The sequence below is a fragment of the Anguilla rostrata genome, chromosome 2 (assembly GCF_018555375.3).
Source record: "Anguilla rostrata isolate EN2019 chromosome 2, ASM1855537v3, whole genome shotgun sequence".
In the NCBI taxonomy this organism is placed as follows: Eukaryota; Metazoa; Chordata; class Actinopteri; order Anguilliformes; family Anguillidae; genus Anguilla; species Anguilla rostrata.
Window position 1 is genome coordinate 22,877,113 of NC_057934.1, and position 20,836 is coordinate 22,897,948.

Here is a 20,836-nt window from a genome sequence, read left to right on the forward strand (position 1 = left end):
GTTGGCATTTTAACGTTGAAATGGACATTTTACATCGCTGCTCTTTCATTCCAAACGGAAGCAGTTGTTGATGCGGCCCCTACCGGCCGGTTAGGAGGAGTGTGGCGTTAGCCGTCAGTGTATTTCAATTGACAATGATGGAAATGAATTAAAATAAAATATTTGTCGTGGACCGATTTGCAAAATATTTGTTTTTTTTAAATCGAGTGTCATGGAACGACTCAACAACGTTGCAACAAGCTCTCATCAACAAGCTGAATTTGGCTTAAAGCGATAGTTCACTTTCTGGCGTTTTTTTGCTGTAATTTCAGTGTGTTCGATTGAGTGAGACCATTTATACGTGCACAGACAGGTTTTTTATACTAATATCCTCGGCATCTGACATCCAATAACACGGGTTTCTTTAATGTAGTGGATGAGTCATAGCAGTGTAAAAGTCAGGATCCCAGAATCCCAGTCTGCAGGGATCATGCATTAATTGTTCCATAGTCACACTGCTACACCAGGCTCTGGCCTCTGTCAGAGTTTGTTGGGGGCCTAAATGCTTTTGAACTTAAATTAAATCTAAGTGGAATGTGCACTTATTTACTATGAATTGTGTGTGCTACTATTATTTGACAGGATTATGTGATGTAAATTTAACATGATATCTTTGTGCATTCAAAGTATAATAAATGTATTTAATTGAAAGCATTTTCATCCGTATGGCTGCTTTATAAATATCATCATACACAGCAAGTTCTGGCTCACAGGTGCCAACATAACAGTTAAAATCTGATTGCATGCAGGGAGGGAGCGCTGTGATAGTAGGCACATCCTGGAAAGACATTTTTCAGATTATTTTGATATACATTTGAGCATAATATATTTTAGTGTAGTTTAAGTATAAGCATGTCTACTATGTCTAAGTAAATGTTTTTTATTCATTAATTTGATCATTGCTTTGTATAAAGGAATAACAATTTATACAACCTGAAATGTAAGTATAATTTGACTCGTATATTAAAGTATATTAAAGTTCACATTAAATAACAAGTATACTTTGGATAGGTATACTGAAGTACAAATGAAAGGACATTAATATCAAGTATATTTTGGATAAGTATATTAAATTATAAAGTAAAATTCAAGAAATTCAAGTATACTTTGAATAAGTATACTGAAGTACAAATAAAAATCAAGTATATTTTGAATAAGTATATTCAAGTATAAATGAAAAGACAAGAAATTCAAGTATACTTTTCATAAGTACACTAAATTGCCATTATTTGCAATTTAATATACTTTTTCAAAGTACACTGAAGTACAGCTTAAAATGAACTAATATTAAAGTGCACTTTTTGTAAGTATACTTAAATACACTTCTAATTAAGTGAAGTTAAAGTACCCTTTAATAAGGCATACTAATAGTGTATTACAAAGGACTTGAAAATAAGTATACTTTTCATAGGTACACTAAATTACCACTATAAGTATTTTCAATATACTTTTTAAAAGTACACTGAAATACAGCTTAAATGAACTTACATTAAAGTGCACTTTTTATAAGTATACTGAAATACCACTTAAAGTATTGCAGAATTAGTATATTTATTTTTAGTACATTGAAGTTGAACTTAATGACATCTATTTTGAAGTACACTTTTTTAAAGTACATGTTAAATATACTTTAAATTAAGCACAAAAAGTAAAAGTATACTTGTAATAGCTTTTGTATACATAAATTATATTTATAATACACTTTATAATAGACTTTGACACATCTACACCTGCATCCAGGAGAGTATTTTTGATCTGTTGGGCTGTTGTCAGGGGGGTTTTCTTCACCATAGAGAGTATTCTCCGGTCATCCACTACAGTGGTTTTCCTCAGTCTGCCAGGTCTTTTGACATAATTGCGTTCACCATTTGTTTTTTTCTTGTTAATGATGAACCAAACTGTTGACTTGGGCATGCCCAGGGTTTTTGCAATGTCCCTGATTGATTGATTTTCATTTCTGAGCCATATGACGGCCAGCTTAATTTGCATCGACACTGCTGTCTTCCTCATGTTGTCACACCCCAACAACAATCTCCAAAGGCAATTGCAAAGCCTAGAATCAAGACTAGACATCTACAAATACCCTCAAATTAAAGCTGACAGTCTGCACCTCAAAATCATTGTCATTGTATCTTTTCAGACTCAAAGTGCTAGAGTACAGAACCAAAATAACAAAAAATGTGTCACTGTCCAATGAATTATGGTGCTCACTGTATAATATGAAAATGTTCATTTAATCTTACATTGAAAGGTTAAATGCTCTCCCCCTTCTCTCTCCATCTCTCCCTCGATTACAGTGCTCTCTGTACAACTCAGGGTCCCCACCCTCACTCCATCTTCTAATCTGTGCTGTTACTTTAATTTCTGCTAGTTGTGACTCTTAAAGGAGTACCATGGTGATTTTCACACTTTCTCTGTTTTATGTGCTATTTGCACAAGAGGCATTGAAGAAACACAATGAGCAAAGTATTAAATATGTCCGTTCTGTATTTTTGGAGAAATATGCGTTTTAAATTCATCGTCCCATTTTCAACCGGTTGAGAAAGTTGTCATTTTTCTACGTCACGAATACAGTAACCACTCCTATTTCCACGCCCCATAAAGAAATCCTGCTGTTCAGACAATGCAAATATTTGACTAACGTTAGGTTCACTTAAATTAGAGTTCCTTTAGATTATTTCTGGTTATATTCATTTAGCTAGCTAGCTAACGTTAGCTAGCTATGAGGTTTGCTTTCATAAGGCAATGTTATCGATAACGTTAGCTTGCTAGTTCGCTTTTATGAGGACGTTATAGTTGTGCTTTTATCTTAACTTGGCTAGCTAGATAGCAAAAATTGTAACTGGATACAAGTCAACGTCCTTACCTTAGCTATCTATCGATCCTTGATATACTACTAAGCTAGCTAGCTTGTGAAAATTCAGTCTCCCAAAGAGAGCGCGTATCATGGGGGTAGCTATGGTAACGGGGAACGGTCTGTCAATCATAGCTAACTGACAGTTCTCATTACCACGCCCAGACGGTTCGGGTGAATTTTTATAGTGGGAAATTTAGGCTTAGAAAAATACGTTTTAAAGTACATTGAAATGACTGAAGAATAAAAAAATTATGCACATTTGTTTTGTTGTTGCCTGAAGACAACTGGGAAGTGTCACGTTCAACCACCATGGTACTCCTTTAAGCTGTAGTGCCGTATTTCCCGGTGGTTCTGACTGTGAGCTGTAGTGCCATATTTCCCGGTGGTTCTGACTGTGAGCTATAGTGCTGTAGTTCCCGGTGGCTCTGACTGTGAGCTGTAGTGCTGTATTTCCCGGTAGTTCTGACTGTGAGCTATAGTGCTGTATTTCCTGGTGGTTCTGACTGTGAGCTGTAGTGCTGTATTTTCCGGTAGTTCTGACTGTGGGCTGGAGTGCTGTATTTCCTGGTGGTTCTGACTGTGAGCTGTAGTGCTGTATTTCCCGGTGGTTCTGACTGTGAGCTGCAGTGCTGTATTTTCCGGTAGTTCTGACTGTGAGCTGTAGTGCTGTATTTCCTGGTGGTTCTGACTGTGAGCTGTAGTGCTGTTATTCCCGGTGGTTCTGACTGTGAGCTGTAGTGTTGTTATCCGCGGTGGTTCTGACTGTGAGCTGTTGTGCTGTATTTCATGGTGGTTCTGACTCTGAGCTGTAGTGCTGTATTTCCAATACGTGTGTCAGGATCAGCCGCTCTGATAACTCATTGGCACTCATGGAACCTCATATCCGGCCTTGTCATCCAGTTCCTCTTTATCACTGTGGCGGCTGTCATCACGGCTGCCTGATGGGTATCAAATTTAATTTGCTAGATACAAAAGATGGCCAGCATGCTACTCTGCCAACTAACTAAAACCCTGAAATTCATTCATTTGCTCAGCCAATAAATATAAATACAGACCACCCTGCTGGCAAATACACACTGTCCAACCAGTAAGTACACACAACCCTGCCATCAAGAAAAAAAAACAACCCTCTTGCCAAATGCCTCTCCGTCAACAAATGGACCTTACCCTGCCAGAAAACTCAGTGATAAATATCTCACTGACAACCGTCTTGCTGGCAAGTAATGGACTGTTGTTGATTCAGCCCACCTAGGTTGCAGGTTGGTGTTGCGTTCGTTTTGTTTATGCTGTGTATTCAATGTGTTGTGGTTGTGGTAGTGTTGTATTTGTCTTGTGCTTATGTTGCGGTTGATCTCCTTCAGCCTGTGATGAGTGGAAGGTGTTGCCGAAGCCCAACCTTCACCGTGATGTCAACCGTTTTGGTCACTCTGCGGTCGTCAGTAACGGGTGAGAGAAGTAGAGATATTGTGTCATGTTTGCCATGTTTATTACACCCGTATACTCTGCTTGATCCATAATTTTTTATCATGAAAGTTATTTTTTTCTCTTACGATTCTATGTGCCAACTCCTATGTGCCTTTTGTATATCTAATTGCACTTTTATTTATTATTTTGTTTGTACTTGGTTATTCATGAATCATTATTCTGTATACACTGTTTGTATGTCTATTTTTTATTATTATCTTTTTAAAACAAGAACTTGTGACAAAGAATTCCAGTATATTAATTATAAATGGTCAATAAACCTTGGCCTTGAACGGAGTGTTCTTCACCTGCCGGTTGGTCAGTTATTAGGGGTCCAAGCAGCGAAACTGGTGGAACCCTATTGTATCTGTTAGGATTATTATTATTATTATTATTATTATTATTATTCTCCGCTATAAGTGTCTGCGGCTCAGCAACCATAAGTCCTAGAGCAACCAAATTTGGTAGGTGGGTTCCTATGGCACCCCTCTACTCAGGCACTACAAATCACCTATTTCGGCCAGATGGTGGCGCTATAACAAAGGGTCATACTTAAAAGGTCATAACACACCACAGAACTTCATTGACCTATGCATCTGAATGTGCTCTACAACTTTGCTATTGGGACCACCTATGTCCGATATATTGTTTGCCTGCCATTTGGACTTTTTTATTAGTTGCGGCCCGGAAGTGCTGCAGCTCTAGATCTAAGTGTTAGGACATGCCGTCTAGGTGTTACAACAGAGTAAAGGTTACGGCAAGCAGCTAGGAGACATCCATGGCGACGCAAGTAATCCGACACCGTCGGGTCTAGTTTTCATCAGTGAGGGGAGGGTCTGAACTTCATAATGGACAATATTATCTTTCTGGCCATTCATAAAAATGTTCTTTCACCACTCAAAAATCATATTCCGTCATAGCAACAAGATAAACCCGACAGTAGCCCTAAGATATGCCAATAAAGCAGTGAAAATGCTGCTCACTGAATAACTAAATAAACGAGACAACGTTTTAAAAAATGATACCATGTCATTGTACAGTCAATATCTGGGACTAAATATTGAATAAATATACAACCTTACCATTAGTTTTATGCGTAGAGATGTCCCTTTTGAGACTGAGTGGTCATATATTGTCTTGGACAATCCGTTTGTGAAATATATGCGCATTTGTGATGCCTAGGTACCTTACAAAATAGCTGTGGGTAATACCATACCTGTTGTTTACGGCGTTGTCGCCCTTTTTAGTACAGTTTGGCTTGGTTGACAATTAATTTTTTCAGTAGGTGAGTGTATAAGCTTTCTAACGATGTATAACATGTCTGATTTTGCTTTTGGAATAGCGTTTTATAGGTCAGTGTAACCAAAATTTTTCTCATCATCACATTCACTGAGGCATTCACTCTGTGGTAGCAGTAAAAGACGCTGCACCTAGCTAAACGTTGTGAACGATATTTTGTAATTTCTTGGGAAATATTATTATTATTGAGGACTTCTGGGCATAGCTAAGCCATATATTTGCTGATAGATCTATCTGACATTGTTTTCTGGAGCAAAACAGAAGCGGATAGCACTGTATCATTGATGTACTGTCTCTGTCTCCATCTACTGAACACAGATAAAATTTCATCATTGCTATGTAAGTACTACTGTGCAAAATATTTTGGTTATATACGTAATTTTTTAAATGGGGTGTCTTTACTTAGGTTAGTCGTATTATATAATGTGGATATTTCACAGTAATGTAAGCGTTTGTTAGTAGTGTAATAGTTTTTGTGTTGCATGCCACAGTGATGACGAGAGTGTTGGAACATTGCCAAAACGTGGTGGACGGTTGAGAATTGTTTTCATATCGTCCCATCCCCATACAAGAAAATATACGAGAGTAGACTACAGAGTAGAGAAATACATACAAAAGTGAATTATTACACATTTAGGTACTGTACAGCATTGTGTGACAATATTTTTGCATTATTTTGAAATCTAATATCAATGTTTCATCTTAAACCTTCATAAGGGGCTCATTTATATGCTTTACAATGGACAGAAAGCATGATATTCCTTTTTGTAGAGATTTTGGATATGTGTCTGGACCCCTAGCTATTTTAGACCACTGTACTGATAGAAAGCTTGTAATTACCACTTGAAAATTATGCAACAGTGCGAGTAAAAACAGTTGATTTGAAGTGAAATACGTGAATTTGTTGTGATTTACAGCAATGCATAATTTAGACATTTTGGGTAGACCTGGAGACGCTGGGTACACTGCTTAGTTTTTGCTTCATAGATCTTTAGTAGTTCTACATATCCACCCTTAGATTTCATGAACTTGTGGTCAAGAAGTTTTTGATCCGGGACATGTATACTTTAACCTGCAATCTCCCAGTATTTCATTGCAAACTAAAAAAGAGCAAATTCATTTTAGATTTTTGCCTAGACAATTGCATTTGTGGCACTTTATTTCTTCCAAAATTATGAATATAAAGTAACCTAAGCGCGTCTCTTAGCACGAAATTGGCCATAAGTCATCAATATTTTATACAATCATCATGATATTCAGTAGATTTTATTTTATTTTAATTTAACCTTTATTTACCCAGGGTATGTTCACTGAGCACGGATGCTCTTTTGCAGGAACGCCCTGCTTCACACTCATACACATTCACACCTGGGAGCTGCCCAGTACAACCACAATCTTCTATTGTTGGCCACTGAGCAGCTCCACTGGAGGCCAATTAAATCAGGGGATGATTAGGTGGCAAGTTTTTGCGAGAGCCAGATCTGGGATTTTAGCCAGGACACCGGGGACCCCCCTACTCTTTGCGAATAGTGTCATGGGATCTTTAATGACCACAGTGAGTCAGGACCTTGGTTTAAGGTCTCATCCGAAACACGGCATCTCCTACAGCACAGTGTCCCCATCACTGCACTGGGGCATATTAGATCAGAGGGAAGATTGCCCCTTGCTGGCCCACCAACACCACTTCCAGCAGCAACTCAGTATTCCCTGGTGGTCTCCCATCCAAGTACTAACCAAGCCCACACCTGCTTAGCTTCAGCCAGTCGGCAGGAGCAGAGTGCGTGGTGGTATGGCTGCAAGTAAATATGTTGGGTGAAGGTATATGATCATCAGGACAAAACCATTTTAAAATCGCTCCTTAGGGGCAATAGTGCCAATGCTTGGACCCCTCCCAACGCCGCTTGCGGCTTTAATTATTATTTGTAGTAGTAGTAGCAGTAGCAGAAGCAGCAGCAGCAACAGTAGCAGTAGTAGTAGCAGTAATAGTAGCAGTAGCAGTAGCAGCAGTAGTAGTAGTAGCAGCAGCAGTACCACTGTTGTGGTATGCTGTGATGGTTGGTATGTATTATTTATCATTATTGTGATGGTATGTTGTTACCCCCCCCCCCCCCATTACAGGTCAATGTACTTATTTGGAGGGTTCTCCAGTGTTTTGCTCAATGACGTGCTGGTGTACCGGCCCCCCAGCTGTGAGGCCTTCCGCTCTCAGGAGGCGTGCCTGCATCCAGTCCCTGAGGTTCGCTGCATCTGGAGCAGGGGTCGCTGCGTGTCCTGGGACCCTGCCCACACCAACGGCAGCCTCCCCACCACCTTCTGCCCCCCGAAATTCTGTAAGTGTGCCCTCTATACTCATGTGTGTACATGTATTAAAACTGAATCCATAAATGTATGTATGTGCACTAAAAACTGCATCTGTAAGTGTGTACACATGCAAAAAAAGACTGGCCTCAAAGTTTCTGTATGGGCACTAAAGACTACCTATAAGTGTGCGTACACACAAAAGACTGGAAGTGTATTTGAGTACTGATGATAGGTCATGTAAGCATAGGTGTATGCATGTATGTATGCCTGTGAGCACGTATGTATATTTGTGTATATTAGTGAGGCCACCTGTCAGCATTAATATGCATTAATAATGGTATCTGTAAGCATTGTGGCAGGCTCACGGGTGTGGGGTTTCCACGTCACCAATTCAATAACTAAACACGCACACGAAACACAACTAGAGTGCAATTGGGGGATTTATTAGGGAAATTTACAAACGGAGGGAAAGGGGGAAATTCAGCAACCAATTCACAGTCCACAATCCGTTCTCGTTGTCCTTTCTCCGTATTCCAGGGGTAATCCAAAAAACTAGGTCCTCAGCCAAAACAGTTCTGTACACAGCGGGGTTAGTCAAACAGTCCAGGTCACAACAGGTAATAACAAGATATTTCTCAGCTCTCTCTCTCTCTCTCTCTCTCTCTCTCTCTCTCTCTCTCTCTCTCTCTCTCTCTCTCTCTCTCTCTCTCTCTCTCTCTCTCTCTCTCTCTCTCTCTCTCTCTCTCTCTCTCTCTCTCTCTCTCTCTCTCTCTCTCTCTCTCTCTCTCTCTCTCACTCTCCGCAACACGCGTTTCCCTCTCGGGACTTTGCGCTGTTTGTGCAAACCGCTTCCCCTTTTATCCCCATGCACTTAATGGCTTAATGAAGCCCAGGCTTGCCTCGTTGGGGCAGGAAGTCCATATAAGGCTCGGGGGTGGAGCCAGCGGGCTACAACATATCTGCCCTGAATTACCACTCCCCTCACCTCTCCCTGCCGTCTGCCACACACCCCCCCCCCCCCAGCTCCGACTGGGAGGGAGGGGCGGTCCAGCTCCCTAGAGCATCCCTCCTGGAGAGGGCATCGGCATTCCATGGGCTGCACCTGATCTGTGGACGACAGAGAAAGCAAAGGGCTGTAAGGACAGGAAACGCCGGGTGACCCGGGCGTTACTGTCCTTATTGCGTGACATCCAAACCAGTGGTGCATGGTCCGTTACGAGGGTGAAGTGCCGTCCCAATACGTAATATTTCAGCGTTTCCAGTGCCCACTTGATCGCTAGACATTCTTTCTCCACATTCTTTCTTTGCTCCCGCGGTAACAGCTTCCGGCTAATGTATAAGACTGGGTGTTCCTCACCTTCTTGTAGCTGTGATAGGACGGCCCCCACCCCTGTTTCGGACACATCGGTCTGCACCACCAGTGGTTTGGAGAAGTTTGGGGTCACCAGCACGGGTCCAGAACACAGTGCTCCCTTTAGGTCCTGGAAGGCTTTCTCCGCCTCCTCGGTCCATGTCACCTGGGCGGGCAGATGGCTCCTGGTCAGATCCGTCAGGGGGCTGGCTCGGGAGGCAAAGTTGGGAACAAATCTCCGGTAGTAACTCGTCAACCCTACAAACGTGCGTACTTGCTTCTTGGTGAGGGGGCGTGGCCAGTCCCAAATCGCCTCCACTTTCTTCACCTGGGGTTTTACACATCCCCTCCCGATTGTGTACCCCAAGTACTCAACCTCCCGCAGGCCGAGCCAACATTTTTTTGGGTTAGCTGTTAGCCCCGCCCCCCTTAAGGCCTGCAAAACTGTGTTCACCTGGTTTAGGTGGATCTCCCACTTGTTCCCATGGATTACAATATCATCGAGGTAGGCCGCCGCATACTCAGGATGTGGACGGAGAACCTGGTCCATCAACCTCTGGAAGGTGGGTGGGGCCCCGTGCAATCCAAAGGGCAGCTTCTTGTACTGGAACAGCCCGTCAGGGGTGGCGAAAGCAGTTTTCTCCCGCCCCTCGGGAGCTAAGGACACCTGCCAATAACCCTTTGTCAGGTTAAGTGTGCTGATAAACCGGGCGGTCCCTAGCCGTTCTATTAGTTCATCAATTCGGGGCATCGGGTAGGCATCGAACTTTGAGATTTCATTCAACTTTCTAAAATCATTACAGAAGCGAATGGTGCCGTCTGGTTTTGGCACTAACACTATGGGGCTGCACCACTCACTATTCGACTCTTCGATGATTCCAGCTTCCAACATCGTTTTTACCTCGTCCCTGATGGCGTCTCTCCTTGCTTCTGGTATGCGGTAGGGTCTCAACTTCACCTTTTTCCCGGGTTCAGTGATGATGTTGTGCTGTACCAGATCGGTGTGTCCCGGTTTACTGGAGAACACATCTTGGTTCTGGCCGACCAACTCCCTCAGCTCCTGCTTCTGTGCTTGGCTCAGCTGCTCCCCCAGTGGCACCTCCACAGGCTTGGTCTCTGTAGTAGCCTTCTTTGGGGGAATGGAGTAGAGTACCTCACGTGCATTCCATTTTTTTAACAAATTCACATGGTAAATCTGGGTCAGATGCCTACGCCCCGGCTGTCTGACCCTATAATTGACTTCACCCACCTTCTCAAGGACTTCATATGACCCGTTCCATTGGGCCAAAAACTTACATTCTGAGGTGGGGACCAACACCAACACTTTGTCTCCTGGCTGGAAGTCTCTTCGTTGCGCCCCTCTGTTGTACACCCGTGCTTAGGCATCCTGTGCCTCCTGCATGTGTTCTCGTACCAGGGGCCACAGGGTTGCCATCCAGTCTCTCATGTCTTCCACGTGTTCCACCATGGTTCAATGGGGCGACGGTTGCTGTTCCCAGGCTTCTTTAGCCACGTCCAGTAGTCCTCGGGGTCATCTCCCGTACAGGAGTTCAAAGGGAGAGAAACCTGTTGAAGCTTGGGGCACTTCTCGGATCGAGAACATCAGGTAGGGTAGTAGCTGGTCCCAATTCCTCCCGTCCGCCTCCATCACCTTCTTTAGCATCTGCTTTAGGGTTCGATTGAATCTTTCCACCAATCCATCGGTCTGCGGGTGGTACACTGAGGTGCGCAACTGGGTTATCTTCATTAGTTTGCAGAGATCCTTCATGATTCGCGACATGAACGGGGTTCCCTGGTCGGTTAATATCTCGTCGGGGATGCCGACTCGGGCGAACAGCATGACTAGCTCCCGTGCGATTCCCTTGGCAGCCATGGTGCGCAGGGGGATAGCTTCTGGGTACCTGGTGGCATAATCCAGAATCACCAGGATGTATTGGTGCCCTCGGCTGCTCTTGGGTAGAGGTCCCACCAGGTCCATTGCGATCCTGCTGAAAGGGACTGAAAGGATGGGTAGGGGATTTAAGAGGCTGCGAAAGTGTGGTTTTGGTGCCACCTGTTGGCACTCCGGGCAACTGCCGCAGTAATCTTCCACTGCCCTCTTCACACCAGGCCAGTAAAATCGTGCCTTGATCCGGTCTAAGGTCTTCTCCACCCCTAGGTGAGCCCCAAGAAGGTGGGAGTGCGCCAACTGCAGGACAGTTTGTACAAAGCGTCGGGGCACCAACAACAATTCTAAACATTTGTCGTTTTTCTTCACAACCTTATAAAACATTTTCTTCTTTATCGAAAAATGGGGGTATGTGATCTGACTTACCCCCTCGATAGGCTTTCTGTCCACCACTGCCACCTGCTGAAGACCGCTGGCCAGGTTGGAATCCTCCATTTGGGCCATCCCAAACCGGGCTCTGGCACCACCTCGTGGTCCATCGGGAATATGCCGTCCAGACTCGCCTCACCTTCCTCCAGTCTTGCTTCATCTGAGTCGCCCTCAGAGAGGGGTTCTGTTGACGCCTGGGGGTCCACTTCCTGGAATCCACACATCCAGCTATCACCCCTTCTGGCATCCCTCCTGCCTCTCCGGCTTCCTCCTCCCTTTTGGTTCCCTCGTTTCCCCACATCTCCGGACATACTGGCCCACAGTTGGCGGAACATCGGGGAATCTCTCCCGATAAGGTAGGTTTGGGACGACTCCCGCTGGTCCCGTGTGTTGTCCCTTTGTGGTCTGTAGGTGGAGGAGTGTGGTAGGGTAGTTCTTAGTCTTACCGTGTATGCATGTGATGGCCGCGGTGTCAGTCAGGTTCGGGGACTGGGCGTAGTCGGGGCAAATCAGGGTCACCATACTCCCGGAGTCCAAAAGTGCTGTGGTGTCCTTTCCATTGGCCCTTACCGGGGTAACAGGGGTAGGACTACTCTCCTCAGCCCAGCATGCCATCAGCAAGCCACAGGGACGCCCGGTGCCTACCTCACTGGCTGAGGCCGAAGGCATCTGGACATCACTGTTTGTACAGCTCCAGGCGATGTGTCCTGGCTCACCACACTCGTAGCACTTCCTGCCGTCCATGTTCAGGAAGGGGCGTCGTCTTGGGGAGCTGACTATTGGGGTCCCTCCATCCTTGGCCGTGGTCCAGGCATGGTCCTCCATCCTTCTCGCTCCTTTGGGCGAGTGGAGGGTTCAGCCTTCAGTGGTCGTCCGCTGCGCAGGACCTCCAAAGCCACCTGTTGACCTTCCACCAGTTCCACCAGCTGATCCGCGCTCTGTGGGTTAGCTTGGCTTGCCAACTTCTTAGCTTCAAATGGGAGAGAGCGTAGAAATTTATCAATGACCACTTTCTCGAGGGGCGTGGTCGTCAGTGGTTCCGCCGTTAGCCAGCTCTTGGTCAGCCTAATCAGATCATGCATTTGCGATCGGGGGGACACTGTGGCATCATACGTCCAATCATGGAACCTTTGCGCCCGGCTAATCAGAGTTTAACCATACCGGTGCAGGATTTCCTTTTTCAGCCCTGCATAATGCGTCGCCTGTTCAGCCGTCAGATCCTGATAGGTCTTCTGTGCCGCGCCTGACAGGAAGGGTGCTAGCAGGCTGGCCCATTGCTCATGGGGCCATTTCTCCCTAGCCGCCGTCCTCTCAAAGGCTTGGAGGTAAGCCTCAATGTCATCAGCTTCTGTTAGCTTCAGCAGAAACATACTGGGTTTAGGATGGGAGACTGCTGCGCCTGCAACCACGGCGGCATGGGCGGCTGTCAGCTGGCTGAGTTCAGCTCGCAGGAGAGCGGTCTGCTGACGCTGTTCCTCCAGAAACTCCTGATGCATAACCTGCTGCGCTATGTTCGTCTCCACTAGTTGTTTCACTAATGCTTCCATTATGCTCCGTGTCTGTTTAGTTATTGAGCTTGGATGATGCCTGCATTCTCCACCATATGTGGCAGGCTCACGGGTGTGGGGTTTCCACGTTACCAATTAAATAACTAAACATGCACACGAAACACAACTAGAGTGCAATTGGGGGATTTATTAGGGAAATTTACAAACGGAGGGAAAGGGGGAAATTCAGCAACCAATTCACAGTCTACAATCCGTTCTCGTTGTCCTTTCTCCGTATTCCAGGGGTAATCCAAAAAACCAGGTCCTCAGCCAAAACAGTTCGGTACACAGTGGGGTTAGTCAAACAGTCCAGGTCACAACAGGTAATCACACAGATATTTCTCAGCTCTCTCTCACTCTCCGCAACACGCGTTTCCCTCTCGGTACTTTGCGCTGTTTGTGCAAACCGCTTCCCCTTTTATCCCCATGCACTTAATGGCTTAATGAAGCCCAGGCTTGCCTCGTTGGGGCAGGAAGTCCATATAAGGCTCGGGGGTGGAGCCAGCGGGCTGCAACATATCTGCCCTCAATTACCACTCCCCTCACCTCTCCCTGCCGTCTACCACAGCATGTATATCCATTAAAGATGCTACCTGTAATCATGCATATCCATTAATGATGGTACCTGTAAGCATTAATGATGTGCCCTTATCACTTAATGGAGAGATGCACTTGCCTGTACTTAAGGCTTGACTCCACCTGAGGCAGTGCATAGTTCACTCATGGTTTCAGGTTTTGACTGTTCCTGGACCTCCCTACTGAAATAATGACCACATGGAATTATTTACCCTGCCTGGTTTCATCTGCTTACTGTACTCCCAGGGACAACTGCACTAGTCTGACACTGAGAGAATGAGCTCACGCACCATTTACATAATCCTTTGTGCAGCAGTGCTCGTGCCTTTGTGCTTTTTGAATTTGGTAAATGGGACACTGTTAGTCTAGAAGGCAAAACAATTTGTTTGATTTTTATTTTCATTATTTCTGACTCAACCTACAGACCCCCCTTCAACCCCCTACTGATACAGGAGAGGTGCATGATGGGAATGTTGAGGCTTTGCGCTCGTTAGCAGTGGGAATGCTGGTGATGAAACAAAGTTTTCTGTAAAACTCCATCTTTCTGTAAAGCTCCTTGCCGAAGACCCTCTACAATAACAACATCATGTGTTTTATATTGAGTGCTTTGTCAACACCTCCACACTTTACCATCACAGAAACTCCTGAAGTTTCCAATTTAGCTTTGATGCCGGTGAGAACAACCAGTAAGGGAAGAAGAATGGACTGCCTCCCTGATTAATATCCTATGTACCATATTGGATTGCATTGTGGGTTTATGGACCTTTGCCTTTGTCTCACTTGGTTAAGCTTACATTTAAAGAACTGAAAAACATCAAACAACATTGCAAGGAAGCTGGGGAGAGTAATTCAATATAACCTTCATGGGGTTGTATTCAAGATTATTTAATATTTGTGTTTATCAAATTTTTAAGCAATAACAGAAATGTATTCATTAGTGAACTGGGCTGTCAACTGAGAATGATTAAATGGCCCCCCTTCCAATGTGTGTGTCCCCATCAAGATACATATATTTATTCAGAGATCCTGTGGATCAGTTTGTGAGTTCCTGCTGTTGCGTGACAGCATAGGTTCAAGGACCCAGTTATAGCTCCCCTGCAGCAGCGAGTTTAGCTACTTTGGAAAAGGTATGAACAACAACACTGTCCGATGTGGCCAGACAACGCGTCATCCGCACCAGTTCATTTGAAGCATGTGGAAGCCTTTACGTGTTCAACAGCCTTTCATATGGAAGTAGTAAATTATCACTAAACAAAAATGTACATAGATGTATCCATTTGGACATTGAAAGCGAAAAACACTGAATCGGCCTTCAATTTTAGGTAATCATCTGTAATTGCACCTTTGAGTTGTGATGGTCTGTGATTAATCTGCGTTGAGAGGTTTCAAAGGTGTGTTTAAACAGCACTAATCGGTGAGAGAAAAAGACGACTGGCTGATTAGTCTAATCTCAGTACTCCATTACTCAGTATCCTTATCTGCAGGAGACAGACAGATAGTCAGGCAGCCAGGCAAATAAACGCCCTCAGCCAGACAAACAGACCGGCCATGGCTGTACTGTTTAAATCCTTTCTATCTGGGAACCAACCACACAGGTTTGGCATTTTAGCCACAGTGCTTTTTATATGATCAGCACCAGAGGTCGGTTTGGCTTAATTGTGACCAGGTTGAACGAGAGCGTAATTATATCCGTCTGGTGAAATGGGACCACGTGACCTGGTTTTACGGGTGAATCTGAGGGGAATAGCTTTGGGTGGGTGCTCTGGATGGCTTCCTCATTTCTCTCTCTCCTTCCCTCCCTCTGTCCCTGCCTTTCTCTTTGTCTGTGTCTTCCTTCTTTTACACCCTTCCTCTTTCCTGCTCTTTCTCCTTCTCTCCCTCTCTCTTTCTTTCTCTCTGTCCTGCTCTCTCCCTCCCTCTCTCTACCTCCCTTCCAGTAGCAGCGGACGAGAGATGTTACAGGTACTCCGACTGCTCCAGCTGCACCTCCAACACTAACGGCTGTCAGTGGTGTGATGATAAGAAGTGCATCTCCAGCTCCAGCAACTTCACTTTAGTGAGTCAGCCAGCAAGGGGACAGAGACATGTCCTGATCTGACTTGTAGCTCTGGTTTAATTCCACCTAGCTTACTGTACTTAAGAGTTTTGACTGAAATGAGAATGTTTATAATCTAGTTTAAATGGGACGTTCTTCATTTCTTAGGGGATAGAGAGGGCAGGAAAGTTTTGTTGGAGTACTGGCGAATGAGGCTCAAATATGATGTAGTTACTGTCTGAGTAATCTGTAGTGAAGAACATAGTTGTCTCTAGGTATGGTTCAGAGGGCACCAAACAGCTTTAATCTCTTATTATTTGTGCAGTGTTGATTTCTGTTTAGGTTTGAGTGAAGAATGTTGTAGTATGTTGTTGCCTATGGAGAATTGTTACATTAGCACAGTGTTCTTTGTATAAATTCTGTCTATTGCTTTCTATCACTCTCTTTCACTTACAGTCAGTAAAGAACTTCAGCAAGTGTCACATTAGGAAGGAGCAGGTGTGCATCCGGCTGGCTACCTGCAGGGCCTGCGCTCTCAACCTCAACTGCCAATGGGATCCACAGCAGCAAGAGTGCCATGCCCTGCCTGGTGAGACAGGACAGGCTACACCCCTTTAAAACATTTTTTTACCTATGGACTGTTTCTGGTGTTTTTTTTTCTTACTTCCAAATTTAGAATGGTCAATCATGCTCATACTGCATCGCTTATTGAGAGACACAGACATTGTCATATCGCAGTTAACAAGTCGGGTTTACACAGGCATGAATCAGAGGAATACACTTCACGTCACGTGCAGCTCAACAGGCGAACCACAGGTGCCCATTCGACCAGCGGGTGTTGCTGGTGTGCAACGCAACATTGTAAACCTGGCCGGCTGAAACCCTCCCTCACCGGGTGATGCTGGCACCAAATACGCGTAGCCCTGTGGGGCTGCTGGCCACAGTCGGCATGGGCTTGGTCCAGATTTGATACCAGAACGCAGCACTCATTCACGCCTGGTGCCTGGAGCAGGAAACACCACTCAGCTGCTCTTTCAGTTTTAGTCATTAAGTAGTTTGTCACCAGTTATTTACAAAATCCTTCCACAGATTTCTCCTGCAAATATGCTAATATTGATATTTATACTGTGTCTATGCGGTATGTCCATCAGTTCTGTGAATGACTGAATGTGTCTGTGAATGAGTCTGTGTCTGTTCGTGTGTGAGTGAGAGAGAGAAACAGAGAATGTATTTATATATCTGTGTGTGCGTATTTGTGTTAGCTACATGGAGTAACTGTCTATTTTAGGATGTTTTTCCTGCCTTCGTAGTCTCTCAGCCATTATTTCTGGGTCTTTGCTAGACAACCCATTAGTATGCTAAGCCCAATTTCCATTAAAGCAACAATGTGAGCGTAACATACATAATTTTATGTTTGTGTAAAATTACCCCTGTGGAAATCTGGGGAGCTCACAAGTGGGTTTATAGCTGGTATGTGATGTATTTTTAATATTCATACAGAAACACAAACAAAAACAAGTCTTTTGTGGAATATAAGTGAGAAGTGGGTCAATTCGGATTGTTTCGGTTCTGTTTATGAGAAGGTTTCTGGGTTGTATCACTGAAAACACTAAAGGTTGACCAGATTAGAATGAGGATAAGGGCGTGTTTATTAGAACAGCCAAGTGCATTTGAATCAGGTTTTACCATGTCTGGTTTTGGGTCGTGACATAATCCAGCGTGGTTTATATACAGATTAACTTCATATTATCATTATTATCGCTCATTAGTGCTGTAGGTCCAGGTATATCACTCTAACAGCCTCATTTAGCATTTGAGATGGTGTGCAGGTTTGTATCTTGAGGAGAGGTTTTATATACACTGCAATGTTATAATTGCATTGAGGCATTTAGCTGACGCTCTCACCCGAAGTTATTTATGCGTGTGCATACAGAAAGGTTTTAGCAGGGCCCTACGTTTCGGCTTCAATTTCGGCGTGGAATTGTGAGAACAGCTTATATAACACAATCCCACATGTACATTCAAAATAAATCCCACAATGTATTCATGCTGCGAGATATTTTTATTTCATGATTCCTACACATGAAATACAAATGAGTTCTCAAGAGAATTTCAGTACTGTAGGGCAGCATCCCAGTACCCTTTGTTGGCTAAGTCTGCGTGCTGGGTTGTGTGCCACCTGCAATAATGAGTCTGTCCCTGTACTGTAGGAGGCAAATATAAGTCAGAGCTGTTGGCTTGTGGCCCTCTTAGTGGCCCCCTTGCAGTTTGGAGGCTTGAAGGAGAATGAGCAAATTTATTTCTCAATTCTTTGGTCATAGTTGAGGCACGCACCCCTTGAAACTTGTGGTTAATTTTTATTAACTTTATAAAATGTCATGCCACAAATACGGCCTGTGCTTGGTCAGAAAAATGTTAACAGAAACTACATAGTTATGTTTCCATCACTGTGATTACTTAATTTATCATGCCATGAATGATAAATGCCCAATTACGTATGTTTTGCTAATGATGTCCTTCTGCATAAAAAAGATAAAACATTACAGGACAATTATCCAGCTAGCCAGCTAAAATGACTAAACTGGCAATTAATGAGCTATTAAAATAGCAGACTACTAGCTTGTTAGCTACCAAACTTGAGAATGGATTAAGACTGCAAGCTAACTCATTCCTTGATACGTTACCAGGCGAGCTAATTCTGTAACTGCTTGTTAATTTGGAAAAAGTTAAAAAGTATTGAAATGTATTTTATCCAACTGACCAGCTAGTGAGATTGAAAACTGGAAAAAGTTAAAAAGTGATAAGTATTGGAATGTATTTTATCCGACTGACCAGCTAGTGAGAAAAATTTGTGAGAAAATGCATTTCAATGCCTTTATCATCATTTTCCTGGCTAATGGGATAAAAATGTGAGGTCTAGCAAAATAAACTGCACCACAACTACAGGAAGAACTCAGTGCAACTAGGGAGTCACCAGCTTACCTGACTACAGTGAAATGGCGACTACAATCTCTTGGTCTTGAACTATGCATATCTGTGAAAAAGCCTTTGCTATGTGAAGAAAAGGCTCCAGTGGGCTAACCACCATCAACACTGGACCAAGAAAGATTGGGAAACAACAGAAACACATCCTTTTAAACCAGCATCAACACTGGACCAAGAAAGATTGGGAAACAACAGAAACACATCCTTTTAAGCCGTTTCACTGTATTCAGTGAAACTGGTTTCTCTGGAGTTGCATTGAATTATTCCTGTAATTTTGGTGAAGTTTTGTGGTGGTATCTTTTGCTCGACACCACAAGATATTTGTCCTCTGCCCCTAACGTTATCCTTAGTCTTCCTGCCCATCAGCTGGACCCTTCTGAGTGTGTGCTGAACACTGCACCTGGAAATCTTAAGGTTCAATTTCTTGCTGGGAATTGCCACAATATGTTCTTGGCTTCGCACATCTAAACCAAACTCTTTCTTTGCCATATTTCTTGAAACGTTAGTGCCTATTTTGCTTACACTACAGGTCAATGATATTAGGCTACCTATGGTTTAAAAAAACTTAAGGTAGATAAGATTTTAGTCAATTTAACTTAAACAATTCATGCTTTGTTGAATTTGCTTTCCAAAAATGATATTTAACTCAGTTCTGTGTGTGTACAAACGCTGCAAATGAGCAGATTTTCTATTTAGGCTGCCATCTCCTGAATAAATGGTCAATTAATTAGCCTTGAGAAATTAAATATTTATCCAAACATGATAGAGAGGGTATTACAGGATCTCTCATCTGTTGCGAGTCTTAATCTGTCACTTTTTGTAACAAAGATGGAAGAATTAAAATTTAATAATCTTTCTACTTTAGAATCTCTTTGATACCAAAATGTTGAACTTGCTCATTTTAAGGTGGTTCACAACAATCCGTAATATTATTTGTTGCATTTTATCTGTCATTTATTTAAGTGTCTCATTTTTACCGATTCATTTTTACAGGCACATTCTTGAAAATATTCTTGGATATCTTACTTGGATTTAGCTTTTACAAATGTTGCTGTTTTCCCCTATGGAGAAAAGCATTCCATTTGTGTTCTGCCATAACAATACCATCAAAAAGCACAAATGTCTATTATATTTCAAAGAGAGTGCTAGATTCTAGCTGAGTCTAAAGTAGATGTCTCACCTGCACATCGACATCTACACCCTCCTCCCTTTTTTTGCTCTTCCATCTGTTCTTGCCACATTATCTGTTAAAAATGTATTTCTCCAGTTTTTAATATTTAACTTGGGTGGTGCAGATCTATGAAATGAAAGTATGCTTACATTGATTGCTTTGATGTGTGATGTGTGTGACCCGCTCTCTTCTATGGGGTTATAGCCCACCTGTGTGGGGATGGCTGGAGCCGCGTTGGGGAGGCCTGTCTGCGAATAAACTCCAGCCGTGAGAGCTACGACAACGCGCAGCACTACTGCAAGAACCTGGACGGCAGCATCGCCTCCCTCACCAGCGCGAAGCAGGTCGACTTCATTCTGGAGGAGCTGCAAAAGTACGAGCTGCAGGAGAAGGTGAGTCGCTGATCCAGGAGCAGCCTGCTGTGTGTGTGTGTGTGTGTGTGTGTGTGTGTACGTGTGTGTTCCTGTGTGAAGTAAACACAGTGACAGCAAAAGTACGTACAGCACTTACACTGTCCTCCATCCAGAAATGGTAGGAAGCAAACATGGATTATTCTAGATATCAATCTCCTCACAGTTACTGGGCTTGTACATAAACCTTGAAACAGATAGTTAGCCTCAGATTGTAACTAATGCTGTTTTATCTATTAAAATTTATTATGGTGGACTGTATTTCTAATTAAACTGTTAAACTGAATTCCAACAGAATTTTTAAAGTACAAGCATGCACCAATTTGCCTTATGTCTTGTTGTTGAGACATTTGTCATTTGCAATAGTGGAGTTTGCAAGAAGCTCCCTTGATCCTACAGATAGGAGCAGTGCTTTACTGTTTTGGAGAGTTAATTTTGTTTGCCCTGTATGGGGTCACTTAGGACTAGCTGGCCAGTATGCCCT

The 20,836-nt window shown here is 43.5% G+C and overlaps 1 protein-coding gene across 3 annotated transcripts in view; it reads left to right on the top strand.

The window, feature by feature from the left end:
* atrnl1b (attractin-like 1b) overlaps positions 1 to 20,836 on the top strand; it is a 268,072-nt gene that overhangs the window by 129,049 nt on the left and 118,187 nt on the right. For 2 of the 3 annotated variants that reach the window (XM_064321326.1, XM_064321328.1), the window contains exons 11-15: positions 4,258 to 4,342; positions 7,778 to 7,989; positions 15,689 to 15,807; positions 16,243 to 16,375; positions 20,147 to 20,334. In XM_064321326.1, the coding sequence (XP_064177396.1) occupies positions 4,258 to 4,342; positions 7,778 to 7,989; positions 15,689 to 15,807; positions 16,243 to 16,375; positions 20,147 to 20,334 (737 nt within the window). The remainder of the gene's footprint in view (positions 1 to 4,257; positions 4,343 to 7,777; positions 7,990 to 15,688; positions 15,808 to 16,242; positions 16,376 to 20,146; positions 20,335 to 20,836) is intronic. The other variant, XM_064321327.1, reaches the window with a different exon arrangement.